We start from the raw sequence: 20,712 nt of genomic DNA, 5'->3' as shown, positions 1-20,712 counted from the left end.
CCCCTTGCAGTTTCGCCAACTTCCTCAGCACACCGCACAGTTACAGGAGTGCTGCCATCTGCAAGCTGTGCTGCTCAGCTGTGGAAGGTGGGAGGAGAGATGGAGGAGAAAGGGAGGCTGGAACCTCACTTCTCCCACAGGGACCTGGAGAGTTCCCATGCACGGGGCAACAGAGAGGAGTCCTCTTCCTGAAGGAGGTTGCGATGCCAGCCTGGTCAGAGACGACCACCTCGGCAGTGACATCTCCAGGGGTCACAATGACTGAGCACCAGTGCAGGAAGAAGGTCAACGATCTTCTCCATTCCACCAGGGTTCACGCAACTTTCCGCTAACTCTGCCAGCGAATGCACTTTTCAGCAACATTTCCGCTCTGAATGAACATCCCCCTCCCCAACAGCCTGTTGCGTGAAACACTTGCCCCCACTTGTTCTCATCATCTCCCCTATACCAGTAACCCAGACATGCCCCTCCTCCCTCCTTCAGAATCCCTCAAATACTTTTCTTCAACATACACTCCAACACCCATGCCACCCATGCCACCCATTTCTACCCTACACCTTGTATCCCTTTATGACCATATCAGGGAAGGCATCCTGTGACAGGGCACAGTGACGTTGGAGGTCACTCGCTCTGAGAAAAGGGCAGTCACCCTCGCAGGAGAAGACAGGGCTGCTTCTGCGGGGCTGTGCAGACATTGATGTCCCAAGTTAATGGAACCAGAATTAGCTTTATTGTGATGTACTCAAGCGGGTATGGTGAAAAGTTTACAAGTTGCCACTTACGGTGCCATCTTAAGTACAAAGGTAGCTACTAGGTACAGATTCTTCAGAAATAAAAATAAAAAGCACAGATCTTCAAGAGTACAAAATCATAGTAAGAAGTTAGGAAAAATAATAAAGAAATTACGAGCTCAGTTTAACGGTCCTTCCACAATCGAAGAATAAAAGAATTGTACCAAAAAAAAGAAAAATTATTCCATTTCACAGCTCTGGCCTTGAGGACCCGACCCAAGAAGTGCTCCAGGCTGCTAACTCTTAGCGCCTGCTCAGCTTCTTGCAGGATATGACCCTATGGTATCGGCCATGAGGTACACTGTCCAGAAGCACAGGACAGAGTAGCAGAACCTACATCAATGTGGCCAACCCCTTGATGCACCGCCTCTCATTATTAAGACTCTGCAGCCAATCCTGCGACCATCTGTCTGCCGCTATAGATGAGCTGGCAGATGCTCTGTAGAGACAGGCTCTGTAGTTTCACCAGCCATAGGAAAGTCACCAACACCTGCAGTTGACCGTCCACAAGCACTGGTGCTGAGGACCGAAGACAGTGTGACGGGGGGACAGGAAGCCTGGAGGCAAGGCTAGGTGCCCTCTCCCGACTGCACCCCTTTCCCTTTCACATGGAGGCAGATCAGTGCCAAAAGGCAACCAGCTGAAGTGCCACTCACAGGCCCCTCAATAATCTGCATCCACGGGATTGTGGAGATGTCAGGCTCTCCGCCTCTATCCTGCCTGCCCACCTCTGAGTGTAGCCAGCTCCACCTGAGGAGGGTTAGCTTGCCACTGGCACTGTCTGGGCACAAATAGCCCTCGGACTGCCTCAGGGCCAACAGGCTCCATTATGGAGCAGGATCTCGCCATCCCATCAACAGAGCAGGACACGAAGGAAAGGAGAACATTCTTATCAGCACGTGGGTGCAACATCTGAAAGACATGTAAATGGAGTCATTTTGAAGGCTCTGATTCGAAAACGATGTAATGTCAATTATTAGTACATTTCAGAAGCTGTTGAGTTTCACTGGTATTGTGGTTGTGTATCAGTTTTACCCGCAGACAATGAAATTGGAGCAATGGTTGGGGATTTACGATGTGCATCAAGTACATCATTTAGGAGCTGGAGTAGCAGTGTGCGTCCATGACATCGGCCCACTTCCTCAGAAGAAGTCTGAGAGAGGGTCATTAGACCCAAAACTTTAACTCTGAATTTATCATTACCTACTGTTCGGCTGGCTTTGTGAGCTGGGTACATACATGAGTGGGAATTCACTGCTACTGAAGAAGGTTTGGGGGTGGGGGAATTCAGTGGAGACCGTCAAAGTTTCAGGATGGCCAGGGGAGTAGGGATCCTGTATGCCAGTTTTGCCAGAAGTGTGTTTCAGAGGGCAGAGCTGCTCCCATGTGAATGCCCAGTGACTGGGTACAGACATAGTCCCCTCTCTCACACGTTATCCCACTTACCCTGCCAGCAGCCAGAACCATTGCTGCCATTCTCCTCCATGAGCTATCCGTTTGCTTCATGGTTGGAATGCCAGCAAGTGGGCCTCTGCCAGTGGTTTTCAGCCTCCGTCAAAAGGCTGCTGGGATCCCTGCAATCAGCTTCTCCACTTAAAGGGCCCACCTCAGTAACAGCCACAGGGATTCACACTTCCCCAGGTCATCCCCAACCTGTGTGCAGGTGCTGACAACCATTTACCCCCGTGATCCCCTCCTCCTCCCACAGGCCCCTGAAATTGTGCAAATGGGAAATAACAGGATGGCCATTACCCACCTGATGTTTCAGTGTTAGTCCAGACCTGCCCTTACCTCTGCCTAGGGCCACACGTGGGCTTGACAAACAGTGCTGGGAAACAGCGCCAATTGTAAGGGCCAGATATGGAATCCCATAGACACAGGGTGCCTGTGTGTCAAGACAGTAAGGGAGCAGCCCTGGTAACCAACCTGATCCATGCCGCAGAATAGGTTCTAGCTTCTGTGCCACTAACCATATCCCATGCAACCATATACTACTGAAAGCTGGTGTGCCCTCCTGGACCAATTTGCCCTCGCAGGACACAGCACCAGTGTAATAGAGGATGCCAAGATGCTAGTGGTGATTTCCTGAAAGTAGAGTACTAATGCCTGTGGTGGAAGGACACAAGGGGCTGGTGCTGGTGGATCAGGCCCTGCTCAGCACTTTGTCTGTTGGGAAGATGGGCACCTTCCGAGGCAAGTTGAGCCTGCTCCAACTTCCTTGTCGCATTCCCCAACCGGCTAGTTTGTACAGAGAGTTTGGCAAAGTCACAACTCATGGTGAGTCGGGCTGTTTCTAAGATACCTAACAAGCAACAATGATCATCGATTGGGAACTGGCTGCTACCTAGCAAGAGTCTTGCTGCGCCACTGAAGAAAAGTGAACAAAATGAGGCAAGATGGTCTCAAAGTCACTGAACATCTCATCTAACTGTAGCATTCATCTCACCGTAGCTCATGTCATTTGGACCTGGTAAGAGTCTGCCCTCTATCTTCTCATGCCTATTTATTTCTTTGAGGTTACTAAGCTCCCACCCTTCCTCTACCAATCCTTATCACTGTGTCCTTTTCTTGGTTTAATTTCCTTTATATGGCTTTATTATTTCTGCTGAATTATCTTCGATATCACACATGACCTCCAGTCCAAGGCACCCTTCACTGACACTGCAGTTTGATTCTGACTTGATATGAATATCTTTTCCACTTTATGCATTGCATGGGCTAACAAGAATCAATTAATCCAACTAGCAAATAGAGGCACTGGAAGCCTCCTCAGGAAAGGGGCTTCACTAGATGTTTTGAACAGCCGACTGTTGGCGACTGAGAAACGGATGTCGGCCACAAAATAATAAAAAACGAAATCAAGTTTACTTTCCCATATGTCCCAGAGGGGAAAGAAAAAGTAGTTAAAAAATACTTGGAAATGAACATACTGGACATTATTTTAAGGGATACAGATGAGTCAGACTGTTACTCGCATTGTTTATAAGTTTTACTGGTGTTTCCTCAGACCGGCCACAGTCTCAGAGTCAGCGACGTTGACCTGCACAAAATAACCATGTGGCACTGGAAAAGGTTCTTTCTGTTGAAAAAAAAAGCTTAATGTTCACTTTTGTGCTTGTTTCATATGTCTAATATAAAATGGACAAGGAAGGCTGGCCATCATACTTCAATAGCATAAAGAGGAAGGAGGAGATTCTAATCAACAGAGCTACTCTGGAATTTAGCTCCATATCAAGATCTTTAAACACAGATCGTGCCACTGATCAATGCAAGCTCATTCTGTCAAGGGACGGAACAGGGTCAAGATTAGGATGCATACCTTCTCATAGAGGCTTTTCTGGAAATCCAGCTCTTCCTGCAATGTCTGTGCTCTGTTTGCCAAGTCACATCTTTGTAACATTTCATCTTGGAGTTGTGCTTTAGCGTCACTGGCAACTGAATTAATCTGAAAAGGAAATGCAGCGGAAAACACCGTTATTTTGTTTTTGAGGAGAGTCAGGGTGAAAGTTGCTGGCAATGCTGTGCTTACGTTTGTGAGCTGAGCTTTGACTTCGGTGAGCTCACTCTCCAAGGTCTTCTTCTCACTCAATGTTGTCGCCAGCTGAGCCTCTTTGGAATTCAGGGAAGTTTCCAAATCGCTCAACCGGGCCAAAGCAAATTTCAACTCAGATTCCTTTTTTGCATTTCTGAAGGAATATAAAAATTATTTACTGTTCAATTGATTTGCATTTCAATTAATGTCTGCTTAGACTGGAGTTGATTTGCCTCATTACTTCTAAACTTCGACATATTTACATCATGAATGACTTTCTGCTTTTAGTTGGATTTATACCATGCGAAAACAGGGCCAAGGCAAATAAAGAAGAAAAGTTCCCACCTTTTAAAAAAATAGTGAAACAAAGGAGCAGGAATAGGCCATTAGGACAATCAAACCTCCTGCACTGTTATAAATGATTATCCAATTCAGTACATTGTTCCTATATTCATCCTTTATCTGCAGTAGATTTGATCAATAGATTAAGGTTGCTTTTGTTATGACTATTTCGAAAACAAAAGTGAAGTATTTGTGAGAAACATCTATGTCTATACTGACTGGTAATTAGAAGAATAGGAGGTGGGGACCATATGGAAACCTGTAAAACTCTAGCTGGACTAGACAGAGTAAGTGCAGGATGGAGGTTCCTGATGCTGGAACAGTACAGTGGCTCAATGGTTAGCACTGCTGCCTCACAGTGCCAGGGACCCGGGTTCAAGCCCACCCTCAGGTGACTGCCTGTGTGGAGTTTGCAAATTCTCCCTGTGTCTGTGTCGGTTTCCTCTGGGTGCTCCAGTTTCCTCCCACAGCCCAAAGAGGTGCAGGCTAGGTGGATTGGCCATGCTAAATTGCCTGTAGTGTTCAGGGATCTGTAGCTTAGGTGGAGGTCACAGGGTTGTGGATCTGGGTGGGATGCTCCAGGGGTCGTTGTGGACTTGATGAGCCGAAGGGCCTGTTTCTGCACTGTAGGGATTCTATGATCTTATACCCTTTGATTCCCTTAGTCCCAAGAACTATGTCTAACTCCTTCACTAAAACATTCAACGTTCCAGCCTCAACTGCTCTCTACAGCAGCAAATTCCACAGGCTTACCACTCTCTAGGTGAAGACATTTCTTCTTTTCTCAGTCCTAAGACTGTGACCCCTGGCTCTGGACTCTCCAGGCATCAGGAGCCTCCATTCTGGGCTTATTCTGTCTCGTCCAGTTAGAGTTTTACAGGTTTCCATACGATTCCCACCTCCCATCCTTCTACCTTCAGTCAATATAGTCCTAGATATATCTCACAAATACTTTGTACAAAATCGGAGACAAACCAAATGACTGGAATAACGTGACAGGTGTAAAATTTGCATGCTGGGGGCCTAACCAAAGTAATAAGTAATCCAAAACTGTGCAAACTAATTAAGGTAGAAAGATCATAATTTATCAAGGTGATGGTGTTCAAACAGGACAGTTAGGAAGATTTCACAGAAAGAAAACAGTGGAGTGGGGTCATATGTAGTGTCACATGTACACAAGATCATGGTTGAGGCCATCTTCATGATGTCCTCAGAAGATGTCTATCAGTTTCTTGCAGGCTGCCTTGATCAGTATGTATAGTTTTGGATTACTTATTATTTTGGTTAGACCCTTGGTATGTGACTTATACCTATAATATTATTCCTGTCATTTGTTTCGTCTCCTGTACGAACTTATTTTTAAATTTTTGTAATTATCTCTCTGCCTCATTTAATCAGATTATAGGCAATCCCTTCGCTTGTTATTCAGCTGTTGACACTTTACTCACCACTGTCTGACACTCTTAGTCACCTGCAGAGACTTATTATTTGACTCTCCACTCACACCATTTGTACGATCTTTTGATCTGTCTGCCTATAAGTTGTGTCCGTGTGACCTCCCCTCTCACTTCATCTGGCGAAGGGGCTGGGCTTCAAAAGCTTGTGATTTCAAATAAATTTGCTGGAACAAAACCTGGTGTTGTGTGACTGCTGACTTTTAACATATCACTGCCATCATACCCTATGAAAAACACAAATAAATGTAATATAAAGTCATGCAAAATATTTAAAAAGTGAAGTAATTCACAATGACACACCTATAAATGGTATTTTATGTGCAAACAGGTTAAAAAACAAAATAGCAGCTAGGCCAGTAGTAGGGATAGTCGGAACTGCAAATGCCAGAGAATCTGAGATAACAAGGTGCCGATCTGGATGAACACAGCAGACCAAGCAGCATCAGAGAAGCAGGAAGGGTGACATTTCGGGCCTAGACCCTTCTTCAGAAATGGGGGAGGGGAAGGGGGTTCTGAAATAAATAGGGAGGGGAGGGGAGGCAGATAGACGATGGATAGAGGAGAAGATCTCCTGGAAATTGTGGTGGGTGTTAACCAACTAGAGACAGGAGGACATGGTTGGATTGCTTGGGGATCTGGGCCATGCAGGTCACAGAACTGTCATAGCACAGAAGAAGGTCATTTAGCCTCAATATCTGAACAGGTTCTATTACCAAATGCCAGTCGCCTGCCTTCTCCCTTACATCCCTGCACATCACTCCTACCCAAATAATCATCCAATGTCCAACTGATTGTCTCAGTTGAACCAGCCTCCACCATATTTTCAGGTACTGCTTCCCAGACCCTAACTACTTGCAGTGTGAAAAAAAACTCCTCTCACATCACCTTTGCTTTGTGGGCACACAGTTAAAATCTATGCCCTCTCATTCCTTCCTTTTACAAGTGAGAATAGCTTCTTTCCACCTACTCTATCAAATCCATTCGATCTTGAAAACCTCTATCAAATTTCCCCTCAGCCTTCTTCTCTCCATGGACAGCAGTCCCAACTTCCTCAATCCGTCTTCATCAACAGAGGGCTCTCATTCCTGGAACCTGCACCCTCTCCAATGCATTCACATCTCTCCTGTAATGTGGCGCCTTCAACTGTACACAATACTCTGGCTAAAATCTAACAAATACCTTGTGCTAGTTCAACATCAACTCTAATTCTTGTACTCTATTATTAAAGCAGAGGACACTGCATGTTTTCTTAACTGCCATCTTGCCTTCAAATATCTTTGCACTTACATACCCATGTCCCTCTGCTCCTACACTCCCTTTAGAATTGTAACCCCTATTTTGTATTGTCTTTCAAAGTTCTTCTGACCAAAGAGCATCACTTCACATTCCTTTACATTGATCCCCATCCATTCGAACAACTTGTCAGTGTCCTTTTGGAATTCCACACCATAGTCCTTACAGGTTGTCATTTATAATGGATTGCATTATGCATTCACAATAGTTGCAGTCATGGGGTGACAAAATCCCATTGATGACTTGAAATGGCATGCTGGGATTTGCAAGTGTAATAATCATAAACACCTATAAATAGCTTAATATCATTATGGCTATGTGCAATTGCTGTAAATTCCCCAATGTCATAAATTGCTATATACTTCAAACTGCCTATGGAGATTTGTCACACAGGTGTTGTAGATTGGGTGATATTTAGAGGTGTCATTTTCACCTGCCCACGTCACCATCTTTGGGGAGGTCCCTGCATTAAGTGTCAGTAAGGCACTTGCCTAAACAGCAATCTGCTGCCGAGAGCTGTCGGACAATCAGCGGGGCAGCTCTAAGACCTTTCAGTCACTGTCTGTTCAGTGAGACCCATGCACCCCAACCCAGACGGCAACAAGAAACCAATGCAGGGTTAGCTTTGAGTTTTCAGCACGACAAGTGCTAAACCCTGGACAAATATTTGCAATGGCAGGATGAAGCTTTCAAGTTCTTCAATCAAACATTGGTCATAGAATCCCTACAGCATGGAAGCAGGCCAGTCAGCCCGACTAGTCCACACCAACTCTCGAAAGGGCATCTCAACAAAGCCATCCTCCTACCCTATCCCTGTAACCCTGCCTTTCCCCAAGGCTAACCCACCTAGCCTGCACATTCCTGGACACTACGGATGATTTAGCATGGCTAATCCACTTAACATGCACATCTTCCGATGGTGGGAGGAAACCAGAGCACCCAGAGGAAAGCCACGCATGCCCAAATCTGGACTCAAACCTGGATCCCTGGTGCTATGAGGCAGCAGTACGAACTCCTGAGCCCCTGTGCCGCGCAAAAGTCTCAATTTACAGGGAGACAGGAAACCCATGCATGAATTTTTCTGCTCAAAAACTAAGGCAGAAGCAGGAAGGCAACAGGGTCCACATGTCACCCTCCCACCTGGTCAAATGCCACCACAAATTCTCTTCAGTATTCCACCCACTGCCTCAAAAAAAAAGGTCCTTCAGCAACACCAGAGATAGCATAATATAAGTACAATGTGACATGTATACTCTATTAAGAAGCAGGGAGGAGGTTTTTAAAAAAAAGTCAGCTGGGGAGCTACACTTGGGTTTAACTCACTGTTTGCAGAATTGGTAAATATAAATGATTGATGAATGAGATAAACCCAGAAAATTAAATATGAAAATGACAGGGTGACCAGAAAATGCAGTGGTTAGATCATCAGCTTAAGCAATGCAGAAAATAACTAATCAACTCTGATGTCACAACTTGGTCATGAGAGAAATGTACAGTCACAATGTCGATTGGAGTATTATTTGTCATTAGAGGTCTAGTCTTCTGAAGTCTGCGGCCAACTGAACATTAGGCAGTGACTAAAGGCTTTTGCTGCACTGTAAACATTGATAATGTATTAAAGTAGTTGTGCTTTTTTTGTGTTGTACCATTATTTAAGAGACTGAAATTATGGAACTAGTTGTACTCCATTAGCACATTGGCATGACACTCCAGTCTACAGAAATTGTAGACAGAATAATGAAGAAATACAAAAATGTATAAGTTAATTGTTTCATTTGAATTCTGGTTAGGATGGCTTTATCAAACCATTGGGCATTTGAGTACATTCTACTTGTTGAAGCTTTTTGGTAAACTTCCTTGGGAATGGTTGCGCTTCTACTGGGAATGACGTAAGTTCAAGATTGAAACAATTACATGGTTTTAAGTCCACAAAAGTTCATCCGGGTGAGAAACTGATCACCCAAAATTGCTCACAGCTCGGGAGACAGACCTACAACAGTCAAAATGCTGAATGCAGCAATAAACCAAGTACAACTCAAGTTTGGAAGACGTGAGCTATTGTTGCACTCCCTTGTGTTCACGAGCAGTGGTATGAAAATTTCATGAGCTAAGAAAACACTTTAGTTAAAACCCAAGTGACATTAATGGAATCCCTAAAAAAGAAATCAGTGCTAGCTGTGGCTCAATGATAGTATTTGTACCCAAGTTAGATAACTGTTTATTCAAGCCACAATCCAGGAATATGAGCACATGGGACAACCTGAGGTCACGAAATGTACTATTCAAACAGAAAGTCTTATTTTCCTATAAGCATACAGAATGCCAACTTTAACCCTATGAGACAGCCAATTTAGTTAGGTTAGAACAATACCTGTATTCTACTCACTTACATGGGAGTATTTCAACTTTTCCCAACTAATATCTCTTACAAGTTCTCTACCACTTTTTCCTTTATATTCCTTACGGTGTATGGAATCAAGGATTTTAGTTGTCTACGTCTGCAACCTCAATTTTTATATATCAAGGCAAATAGTTACATTAGGTTACTCTGCATTCAACAGAATTTGCTACCAAATCAGTCCCTTCTTGAAATATGGCTACATCCATCTACATTATCTTCAGGGTCTGCCATCCCTATTATTTGAGATCAGTATCAGTATTATTTTCCCTCAACCTGTGTCCAAATTGATTGTATACCCGTAATACATCTAGCAAATATATCTGAAAACATGGATGATTAAATTACAGATCCCTTTCTTGCAGAATAAGCTGACTATTCGTGTAATAAAATGTAAGTATTACAGATGTTGAAGAACTTAGAATCACAAAGTATTGGAAGAGCTGAGAGGATGCAGCAGAGTCAGCGGAGAGAAAGACACAGGGCTGAATCTTACCAGAAATTGGCCAAAGTTTTGGCAGGGGCCATGGAGAGCTCCTTTCTGCGAGCACTTGCGAGTTTTCTTACACTATTGTCCCAAAATCATTAAGTATGCCCCATGCCCCTATAGTGCCTTAATACATTCTCCCAATTGCCATTGGCAGAAGCTCTGTCCACAGCTGGGTCCTCTTGGGACTCCTGGCATCAATGCCATCTTTGGCAGTTGGTTTTACTTGCCTTGGACATGTTGGATGGAGGGCATTTGGCTCCCTTGAGTTGCTGAGGTCTCATTGAATGGGGCTGTATGTGAGATTTTTACTCATGGAGCATGCCCTGAGATGTTAGTTACTGATGGAAGTCCGGAGGGTGCAAGCCACGTACTGGAGTCACCAGCTCGGATTTGAATGTTAGGAACTGTCACCATCTAGTTTCTGTCAAGCAGGTGGGAGAACAGAAAACTGCAATGAGGCAAGATACAAACATACCTCTCACGACTCAGTCTAAAGAATCTTGGCTCGCCATTCAACTCTTGGTTGGAAACTGGGCCATTATGATCTCAAAAGCAGGAAGCTCTCCATTGCTAATTCTCCCAAATTTCTCTCAATCTTCATTCCACATCTGGGGAAAGGGTCCCCCAAACCCACCCCACCAACTCCATCCAACACTTCCTGCCCTGCTCCACTGAATTCAGATTCCACCATTCAAACATATTCTCCCAAAGGTAACTGTACAGATCAGAGAAATTTGTTAGCTTTGCACAACTGCCTAGGTACAAAAATCCAAGCCCTGTAGTTTTCAAAGTTAGTGTATACATCAGAAGGGGCTTCCATCAAATTAACTTTAAAATGGAAATTATGTTCATTAAAAATGATATTTAATAAAATGGACTTAAAGATGCAAATTGGAATAACAATAAAATGGAATAGAAATACACATTTTTGACTATAGGATCTTTTCAAAAATATTTAGAACCAAACATCAAAATGGATAGTATACCAAGAAAGTTAAGCAAGAAAGCAATAAGGAAAACCCAGAACTTGTCACACAGCCACTTCATGACTCAATGTTCAGACCTGTTAATTCACCAGTGGTTGAGGCAATTCTAGTTTCCCCACTCTAAATGTATCCAGCTAGCTAATTACACTCCTAACAGAGCCTACCAGTCAGGTGGTTGTGACCCAGGCAATGGCAGAGGAGACTGATGTTTTTTTTCAAAATTAACAACTAGACCCTACAAGTACTGAATGCAGCCATTTGTTCAGAAAATAATAGTCTCCCAAATGGGAGGGCCTGTAGACATCCTATGTGGCATGAAATAATTAACTTTTGGCCCTTTCCCATCTTCTCTAAGTGCTACAGAAACAAAGGTTACAGGCAATATCCATAATCTCTGCAAGGAATGCATTAGACCATCTTGAAGGGAGCAATGGAGAGGCTGACTTTAAAAGAGGAATTTAGTAGACCCATTCAAACTGACTATTATTTTGTCAGGCCATTGTGATGACAGGAGGCAAAGAATTTTCAATTAAAAAAGTGGTTCAAATATCTTTTATCATAGCTCATTTTTAGCTATAACAAACATTAATAACTCCAAATTGATATTAGATACATTAATTCAAATATCATGTTATTTTGACTGAATAAAAATTGGACAAAGCATTTTTTCACTTTGTTCTTTTGTGGTATTTGCGTGTCGCTGGCCAGAATTTATTGCCTATCCCTAGTTGCCCTTGAGAAGGTGGTGCTGAGCTGCCTTTTTGAACTGCTGCAGCCCACCTGCTGAGAGTAGACCCACAATGCCCTTAGGGAGCAAATGTGTCATCTACCATAATCCAAATATGAACCTACAGACTTGTTGATCTCAGCACAAACAATGAGTGGAAACTCACAGAAGCCTGTTTAACATGGAGGTAAATAGCTTCAAGATCTCACTTCTTCAAAACAAAAATCTGCCATACAGATAGTAAGGAAACAGTCCAAACTAAAATATAAAATTCTTGACTAGTTGGCATTTTCTACAAACCATGTTTATACGAACTCTTACATGTGATCCTATTGACATACAGCGTTCATTTTCTGCATTTCAATTGGCTCAAGTAACCCTAGATAATTCTTCTGAAATTTAGAAAGTAAACTAAACAAAGCACATACAATTCAATAGTTTTTGTTGTTGCTTTGGACCATTAGTTCAGCTACAGATGAACTGTATGAGGTGTTAAGGCTACAAGTTCTTTCTCAGTAGTTATGAGTTTTGAGATTTTCTTTGAGAAGATTTATGGCTCAGGTTGTGCATGATGTTGTAGACTTTCTCACTTAGCCGGTATGTTTGGTTGCAGACGTTTCATCACTCTGCTCGGTAACATCGTCAGTGCACCTTCAGTGAAGCGGTCTTCTGTCCCACTTGTTATTTCTCAATAACAATTTTCTGGGGTGTTTGGCATTACTTACAGTTGAGTTTTTCAGTGGTTTGTATACTGGGTCCAGTTTGATGTGTTTGTTGATGGAGTTCCGGTTAGAATGCCAGGCCTCCAGGAATTCCCAGACATGTTTCTGTTCGGCTTGTGCTATTATGGCTGCGTTGTCCCAGTCGAATTAGAGTCCTTCTTTGTCCATGTATATTGAGAAGAGTGAGAATTGGTCATGTCTCTTGGCAGCTAATTATTGTTCATGTATCCTTATTGTCAGCTTACTTCCAGTTTGGTCGATGTAATGTTTCTCATAGTCCTTGCATGGTATTTTGTATATTACGTTTGTTTTAGTGGTTGTGGGTATGGGGTCCTTTACGCTCGTCATTAGTTGTCGCAGGGTGGTTGTTGGTTTGTGGGCCACTCTGATACCCAGGGGTCTGAGTAGTCTGATACATCTCTGATGTACAGTAGGATGTCTAGTGTATCTGGCCGTGTTGTGTCTTCTCGTTGTGGTCTGTCATGGAGGTAATGGCAGATTGTGCTTTTTCAATATCCATTTCTTTTAAAAATTCTGCGTAAGTGCTCCTGTTCTGCTTTGCACAGTTCCGGGTTGCTGCAGTGTGTTGTGGCTCATTTGAATAATGTTCTGATGTAGCTCTGGTTACGGGGGTTTGCAGGAGTAGTTAAGTATCTGGTCCATATGTGTGATCTTCCTGTATATGCTAGTCTGAAGTTGCCGATTGTTCTTATGTTCTACCATTATGTCTAGGAAGGGTAGTCGGTTATTGTTCTCTTCTTTTTGAGACCTTACTGCTGATCCCATTTCCATGGTTTTTGAAAAAAAATTAACCTACTTTTCTAATCAACCTGTTTGTAGAGGACGCCGCACATCTCTGGAGAGGGTGAATTTGAACCTGGGCCTCCCATTCCAAGGGTAGGGACACTACCACTTTGCCACAACAGCACCCCCAGATCCACTTCTACTGATGGCAGCAACAACTAGTCGCGTTCACCAGATAAATTGATAATTTGTATCAAATCCGTACCATTTATAATCAGAACCCAGTAGTTAAAGACAAAAGACCAGTAATCCCAAGGCCCCAGCTAATCCAATGACAACATGCTAGCTGGTGGAATTTAAATGCAATTAATAAATCTGAAATTGAAGGCTTGCTCAATAATGGTGACCATGGCAAATATCAATCGTGACAGAGATAGTAGGAACTGCTGATGCTGGAGAATCTGAGATAACACGGTGTGAAGCTGGATGAACACATTTCCGAAGAAGGGTCTTGACCCGAAACGTCAAACTTTCCTGCTCCTCTGACGCTGCTTGGCCTGCGATGTTCATCCAGCTTCACACTGTGTTATCATCAATCGTAAACTACTTATCCAGACTTTTAGGGAAGAAGTTCTGCCATTCATACCCAGTCTTACCCACATGTGACTAGAAACCAATAGCAATGTGGTTGACTTTTAAGTGTCCTCTGAAGTGACCTTAGCAAGTTATTCAAGTTGCAAAAGCAGTGATGGAACTTTTTTGAATTTTCTGTTTACTTATTAGATTATGTACAAATTTAATCTAGATCCATAAATTATGTATATTTTTGCAATAAAGGGAGATGGGCAACAATATATGGCCTTGTCAGTGACACCCATATCCTAGAATAAAGTTATAATTCTAATTTTATAATTTTATAGAGACTATATTGTTTACAAACTATAAAAGCACCGGTGAAAAGAATTCTTGTCTGTAAGGCAACAGACCGTGGAAACTGAGCCACAAATCAACAGTGGGGGTGTGTGAGGTTTGGTGGGTGACTGACTGGATAAGTGGTCGGGGTGGGGGGGGATGTCAGTGCGAAGACTGGTGGGAAATGGGTCACGGTGACTGAGGTTTGACAGGTTTCAGGTTAGTGACTGAGGGGGAGACAACAACAGGGGGAGGAGTGACATGGAAGGGATTGGGGAGGTGGAGGAGATGACGGGGAAGGGGTTAGAATGACGGCGGAATATTGGTCAATGGGGAGGGGGATGTGGAGAGGTTGGGGGGGAAGCGGAGACGCTGGTGGGGGCGGGGGAAGCGGAGACGCTGAAGTGTCGGGTGTTGGGAGATGCTGGCAGGGGGGGAAGCGGAGACGCTGGCGCATTGGGTGTTGGGGAGATGCTGGCGGCGGGGGGTGAACGGGGAGGTGGCGCGTCGGTGTTAGGGAGACGCTGGCAGGGAGGGCGGGGTGGTGTGGCGCGCCGAGGAGGGGGGAACGGGGTGGTGTGGCGCACCGAGGAGGGGGGAACGGGAGATGGTGTGCTGGGGAGAATGGGGAGGTGGAGCATCAGTGGGGGAACTGGGAGGCGGTGTGTCGGGGGGGATGGGAGATTTTGGTTGGGGAGTTCGGGGGGTGCGAAGTAGGGATGTCGGGTGCTCTCAGGGGGGAAATGGGGAGGCAGTGCGCTCGGGGGGAGGGAATGGGGAGGCGGTGCGCTCTGGGGGGGGGAATGGGTAGGCGGTGCGCTCTGGGGGGGGGAATGGGGAGGCGGTGCGCTCTGGGGGGGGAACGGGGAGGAAGTGCGCTCTGGGGGGGGGGAACGGGGAGGCGGTGCGCTCTGGGGGGGGGGAACGGGGAGGCGGTGCGCTCTGGGGGGGGGGAGCGGGGAGGCGGTGCGCTCGGGGGGGGAAACGGGGAGGAAGTGCGCTCGGGGGGGAATGGGGAGGCGGTGCGCTCTGGGGGGGGGGAATGGGGAGGCGGTGCGTTCAGGGGAGGAAATGGGGAGGCGGTGTGTTGGGAAGATTTTGCTGGGGGGGGAGGATGGTGAGATTTTGCTGGGGGGGAAGATGGGGAGATTTTGCTGGGGGGGAATGGGGAGGTGGTGTGTTGGGGAGATTTTGGTGGGGGGTGGATAGGGAGGTGGTGTGTTGGGGAGATTTTGCTGGGGGGGAGATTTTGCTGGGGGGGAATGGGGAGGTGGTGTGTTGGGGAGATTTTGCTGGGGGGTGGATGGGGAGGTGGTGTGTTGGGGAGATTTTGCTGGGGGGGGAATGGGGAGGTGGTGTGTTGGGGAGATTTTGCTGGGGGGAGATTTTGCTGGGGGGGGAATGGGGAGATGGTGTGTTGGGGAGATTTTGGTGGGGGGTGAATGGGGAGGTGGTGTGTTGGGGAGATTTTGCTGGGGGGGGAAATGGGGAGGTGGTGTGGTGGGGAGATTTTGGTGGGGGGGGAATGGGGAGGTGGTGTGTTGGGGAGATTTTGGTGGGGGGGGAAATGGGGAGGTGGTGTGTTGGGGAGATTTTGCTGAGGGGAGAATGGGGAGGTGGTGTGTTGGGGAGATTTTGCTGGGGGGTGGATGGGGAGGTGGTGTGTTAGGGAGATTTTGCTGGGGGGAGATTTTGCTGGGGCGGGAATGGGGAGGTGGTGTGTTGGGGAGATTTTGGTGGGGGGGGGAAATGGGGAGGTGGTGTGTTGGGGAGATTTTGCTGGGGGGTGGATGGGGAGGTGGTGTGTTAGGGAGATTTTGCTGGGGCGGGAATGGGGAGGTGGTGTGTTGGGGAGATTTTGCTGGGGCGGGAATGGGGAGGTGGTGTGTTGGGGAGATTTTGGTGGGGGGGGGAAATGGGGAGGTGGTGTGTTGGGGAGATTTTGCTGGGGGGGGAATGGGGAGGTGGTGTGGTGGGTGTTGTTAGTGATGGGTGGAGGTGCCCTGTCGGCCTCACCTCTCCTGCAAGCGGCGGTGCTCCTCAGAGAGCCGGGTCAGCTGCAGCTGTAGCCGAGCCTTGTCGTTCGCCGTGCGGTCCAGCAGTTGCCGGGCTCCGCTCAGCTCAGCCTGGTACAGGGAGCGGCTGGTGCGGTAACCGGAGCTGTGTGCCTCCTGCTGCTCGCTCAGCCTGGCCAGCAGCGCCTGGTTTTCGCCCTCCAGGCAGCGGATCCGCTCGATGTAGGCGGCCAACCGGTCATTGAGCTGCCGCAGCTCCTCCTTCTCCTGCAGCCGGCTCAGGCGCAGCGGGCTCGGCTTAACCAGGGGGCTCGATCCCTTAGCGGATCCCGGCCGCCGCTGCTGCTGGCTGGAGGCTCTCAGAGCCATTCCCTTTCCCCAGAGGTCGCCAGTCAGCTGTACCACCCCCAAAACAAACCTCACTCAAACATCCTTAACTCTAGCTAAGAATAAAATCATAGCACTGCCGTCAAAAGCCATCATTGCACTGATCTCTCACCAGGACCAGTTTTCTTCCTTAGACTAAAGGAGAAGGGAGTGAGAGGTCAGTGGGTAGGTTATATATTTTGTCACATGGCTTTATTTAAAAAGGTCTTTATTTAGCCTGGGGCTTTTTTTTCCCAGACCGTTTAGTAAACGTTGTAAAGTTTCGATTCATAAGGTTTTTGCCAGCGGTTTAAAGCTTTCGGGCCGGGGCTGCCTATTTCTGGTGGCAGAGGAGGAAAATTCCGAATCATCCCAGTCACGTTCGGCACTCTCCCGGATCAAACAGTTTTACCAAGTTCAGCCGATCGTGGGCTCCTTCAGAAGGGCGCAACTGAGTTAGACTGTTATGAAAATTCAACCACAAATTTTCCTAACCCGGAGATGTTACGAAACACCTCAGAAATGGGTGGGATTTCAACCTAGGCCTGTTTGCTCAGAAATAGAGCACCACCGCCGCAGCCCACACAACGGAATAATATCCTTTCTGTCAGTTGCAGTTCCTCTGCTGCCCACAACTTTTAGAGGACTTTAAATAGACAGATACTCCGTCTATCTTGCTGCGCGGAAGTTTAGGCAAAACACTTGGTTGCAGTCAGAAAAAAAACTTTTGTTTTGCTCTTAAGGTTGTAAATGTGCTTCTAAATCTTAAATAAGATGCAATTATCACTTGATTAGGATCTGTTCTCCATATTAATCCCGCTGCACTTCTTTCAAATAGTGACCTGCGATTTTTCACATCACCTGAGCTGGAAGGTAGGGCCTCAGTTAACATCTGCAGCTGGACGACAACTTGTTGACAATGTGAGAGTTATTCAACGCTGGTGGTGCAGTGGCAGAGTCCCTATCTCTGAGCCAGGAGACCTGTGTTCAAGTTCCATCTGTTCCAGAGGTGTATGATAGCATCTCTTAACATACTGGTTAGAAGACAGGATTCTTTGGGGCAATGTATCAGAAATAATGGGAACTGCTGATGCTGGAGAATCTGAGAGAACAAAGTGTGGGGCTGGATGAACACAGCAGGCCAAGCAGCATCTCAGGGGCACAAAAGCTGACGTTTCGGGCCGAGCTTGGGACAATGTCAGCCTTGTTTTTGTGGATGAACACTTGAAATATTATTCGTGGCAATGGGCTAAATGCTGAAAAGCGGGATTACGATGGATAGGTGGTGCATACTAAACGGCATGATTATGACGACTGAAAACACTGCAGTAAGACTTGAACCCACCTTCCCACTTATGCAAGTGTGCTAGCACAATCAAAAACGAAATGCTGTGGATGTAAGAAATCTGCAATAAAAGCAGAAAATGGTCAAGTATCTCTTGAGAGAGAAACAAAGTTAATGTTTCTAGTCGACTATGACTCTTTATTGAAATGCTGTGCTAGCAAGTCAGCCACAGCACAGTTCCAAGCAAATGATTTTCTTCAGTTATTGAATGTGACTGATGATGCACGTGTACTTCTGAGGTGGAAAGCTGAAACTTTTTGTACAAATGTTAAATGTCGAATGCAAATCCAGAGTGAAAGCTTAAACTTGCTGAAGTGAAGCTGGAAGTCTCTTCTTCAAGGAGTCTCATTCTGCTTCTTTTCAGTGTTACCTCAGGCTCGGACACCGATTTCCGGCTTCGTTTACACTCTAATTGCAGGGTTGGTGCAAAATGTATTTGCTTAACGTTGTAGTCTAAACAGACTTTCAGCTTCAGCTCCCAATGTTCTTACCTATCAAAAATCACAGCATTTGAAGTTTTCACTTATGTCAGTATTCACATCCTAATGATTAATGACCAACTGCTCAGGTATTTTCAGTTATTAACTTCCCACTAGTGCAAGGCCTTTCCTGTCGGTTTGCATATATGTGTATTAAACTTTGGCACCTTCAATGTCGTGTTATTGAGTTTGATGGGCTGAATGGCTTTACATTAATCAATGCTGATGTATCTTTTATAAGACACCAACCTGACTAAGCTGTGAAACCAATATATCAGGCATCAGAGATAAATCCAACAGCAATGCTGTATCTGAAGGTGTAGGGAGGTGAAGGAATTGCTTAGAGATAATGGGAACTGCAGATGCTGGAGATTCCAAAATAATAAAATGTGAGGCTGGATGAACACAGCAGGCCAAGCAGCATCTCAGGAGCACAAAAGCTGACGTTTCGGGCCTAGACCCTTCATCAGAGAGGGGGATGGGGGGAGGGAACTGGAATAAATAGGGAGAGAGGGGGAGGCGGACCGAAGATGGAGAGTAAAGAAGATAGGTGGAGAGAGTGTAGGTGGGGAGGTAGGGAGGGGATAGGTCAGTCCAGGGAAGACGGACAGGTCAAGGAGGTGGGATGAGGTTAGTAGGTAGCGGGGGGTGCGGCTTGGGGTGGGAGGAAGGGATGGGTGAGAGGAAGAACCGGTTAGGGAGGCAGAGACAGGTTGGACTGGTTTTGGGATGCAGTGGGTGGGGGGGAAGAGCTGGGCTGGTTGTGTGGTGCAGTGGGGGGAGGGGATGAACTGGGCTGGTTTAGGGATGCAGTAGGGGAAGGGGAGATTTTGAAACTGGTGAAGTCCACATTGATACCATATGTTCCTGCAACCTTCGGGTGGCATCATTGTGGCAGTGCAGGAGGCCCATGATGGACATGTCATCAAGAGAATGGGAGGGGGAGTGGAAATGGTTTGCGACTGGGAGGTGCAGTTGTTTGTTGCGAACTGAGCGGAGGTGTTCTGCAAAGCGGTCCCCAAGCCTCCGCTTGGTTTCCCCAATGTAGAGGAAGCCGCACCGGGTACAGTGGATGCAGTTGTTGCGAACTGAGCGGAGGTGTTCTGCAAAGCGGTCCCCAAGCCTCCGCTTGGTTTCCCCAATGTAGAGGAAGCCGCACCGGGTACAGTGGATGCAGTTGTTGCGAACTGAGCGGACTTTGCAGAACACCTCCGCTCAGTTCGCAACAAACAACTGCACCTCCCAGTCGCAAACCATTTCCACTCCCCCTCCCATTCTCTTGATGACATGTCCATCATGGGCCTCCTGCACTGCCACAATGATGCCACCCGAAGGTTGCAGGAACAGCAACTCATATTCCGCCTGGGAACCCTGCAGCCATATGGTATCAATGTGGACTTCACCAGTTTCAAAATCTCCCCTTCCCCTACTGCATCCCTAAACCAGCCCAGTTCATCCCCTCCCCCCACTGCACCACACAACCAGCCCAGCTCTTCCCCCCGACACACTGCATCCCAAAACCAGTCCAACCTGTCTCTGCCTCCCTAACCGGTTCTTCCTCTCACCCATCCCTTCCTCCCACCCCAAGCCGCACCCCCTGCTACCTACTAACCTCATCCCACCTCCTTGACCTGTCCGTCTTCCCTGGACTGACCTATCCCCTCCCTACCTCCCCACCTACACTCTCTCCACCTATCTTCTTTACTCTCCATCTTCGGTCCGCCTCCCCCTCTCTCCCTATTTATTCCAGTTCCCTCCCCCCATCCCCCTCTCTGATGAAGGGTCTAGGCCCGAAACGTCAGCTTTTGTGCTCCTGAGATGCTGCCTGGCCTGCTGTGTTCATCCAGCCTCACATTTTATTATCTTACGAAGGAATTGCTTAACTCAGTTTGCTTTATAACTCAAGTGTGGTGCACAATCAAACTGATAGCGTGGGTTTAATCCCATGTTAGTTCATGAAAGGCTACACCTTCATCTTACCTCATTGCTGGTGAAGTGGCCACCCTTGAACTATACACAACTGGTCGTCTGGCTCTTATCATTGCTACACTCCTTTTCTTTTATCACTCATGGGATGTGGATGTTGTTGGCTGGACCTGCACTTATTACTCAT

General features: G+C 46.4%; 1 protein-coding gene across 1 annotated transcript in view; it reads right to left on the bottom strand.

Moving 5' to 3' along the window:
- LOC125467130 (lamin-L(III)-like) overlaps positions 1 to 17,349 on the bottom strand; it is a 57,998-nt gene extending 40,649 nt beyond the window's left edge. The window contains exons 1-3 of the mRNA XM_059639235.1: positions 16,411 to 17,349; positions 4,321 to 4,477; positions 4,111 to 4,236 (exon numbers count right to left, since the gene is read on the bottom strand). Coding sequence (XP_059495218.1) covers positions 4,111 to 4,236; positions 4,321 to 4,477; positions 16,411 to 16,778 — 651 coding nt within the window. The 5' untranslated portion in view covers positions 16,779 to 17,349. The remainder of the gene's footprint in view (positions 1 to 4,110; positions 4,237 to 4,320; positions 4,478 to 16,410) is intronic.
- Positions 17,350 to 20,712: the final 3,363 nt, after the last annotated feature.

Source organism: Stegostoma tigrinum, chromosome 33 (assembly GCF_030684315.1).
Source record: "Stegostoma tigrinum isolate sSteTig4 chromosome 33, sSteTig4.hap1, whole genome shotgun sequence".
Lineage (NCBI taxonomy): Eukaryota > Metazoa > Chordata > Chondrichthyes > Orectolobiformes > Stegostomatidae > Stegostoma > Stegostoma tigrinum.
Note: the sequence above shows the minus strand (reverse complement) of the source record. Positions and strands in the feature narration are given on the sequence as shown.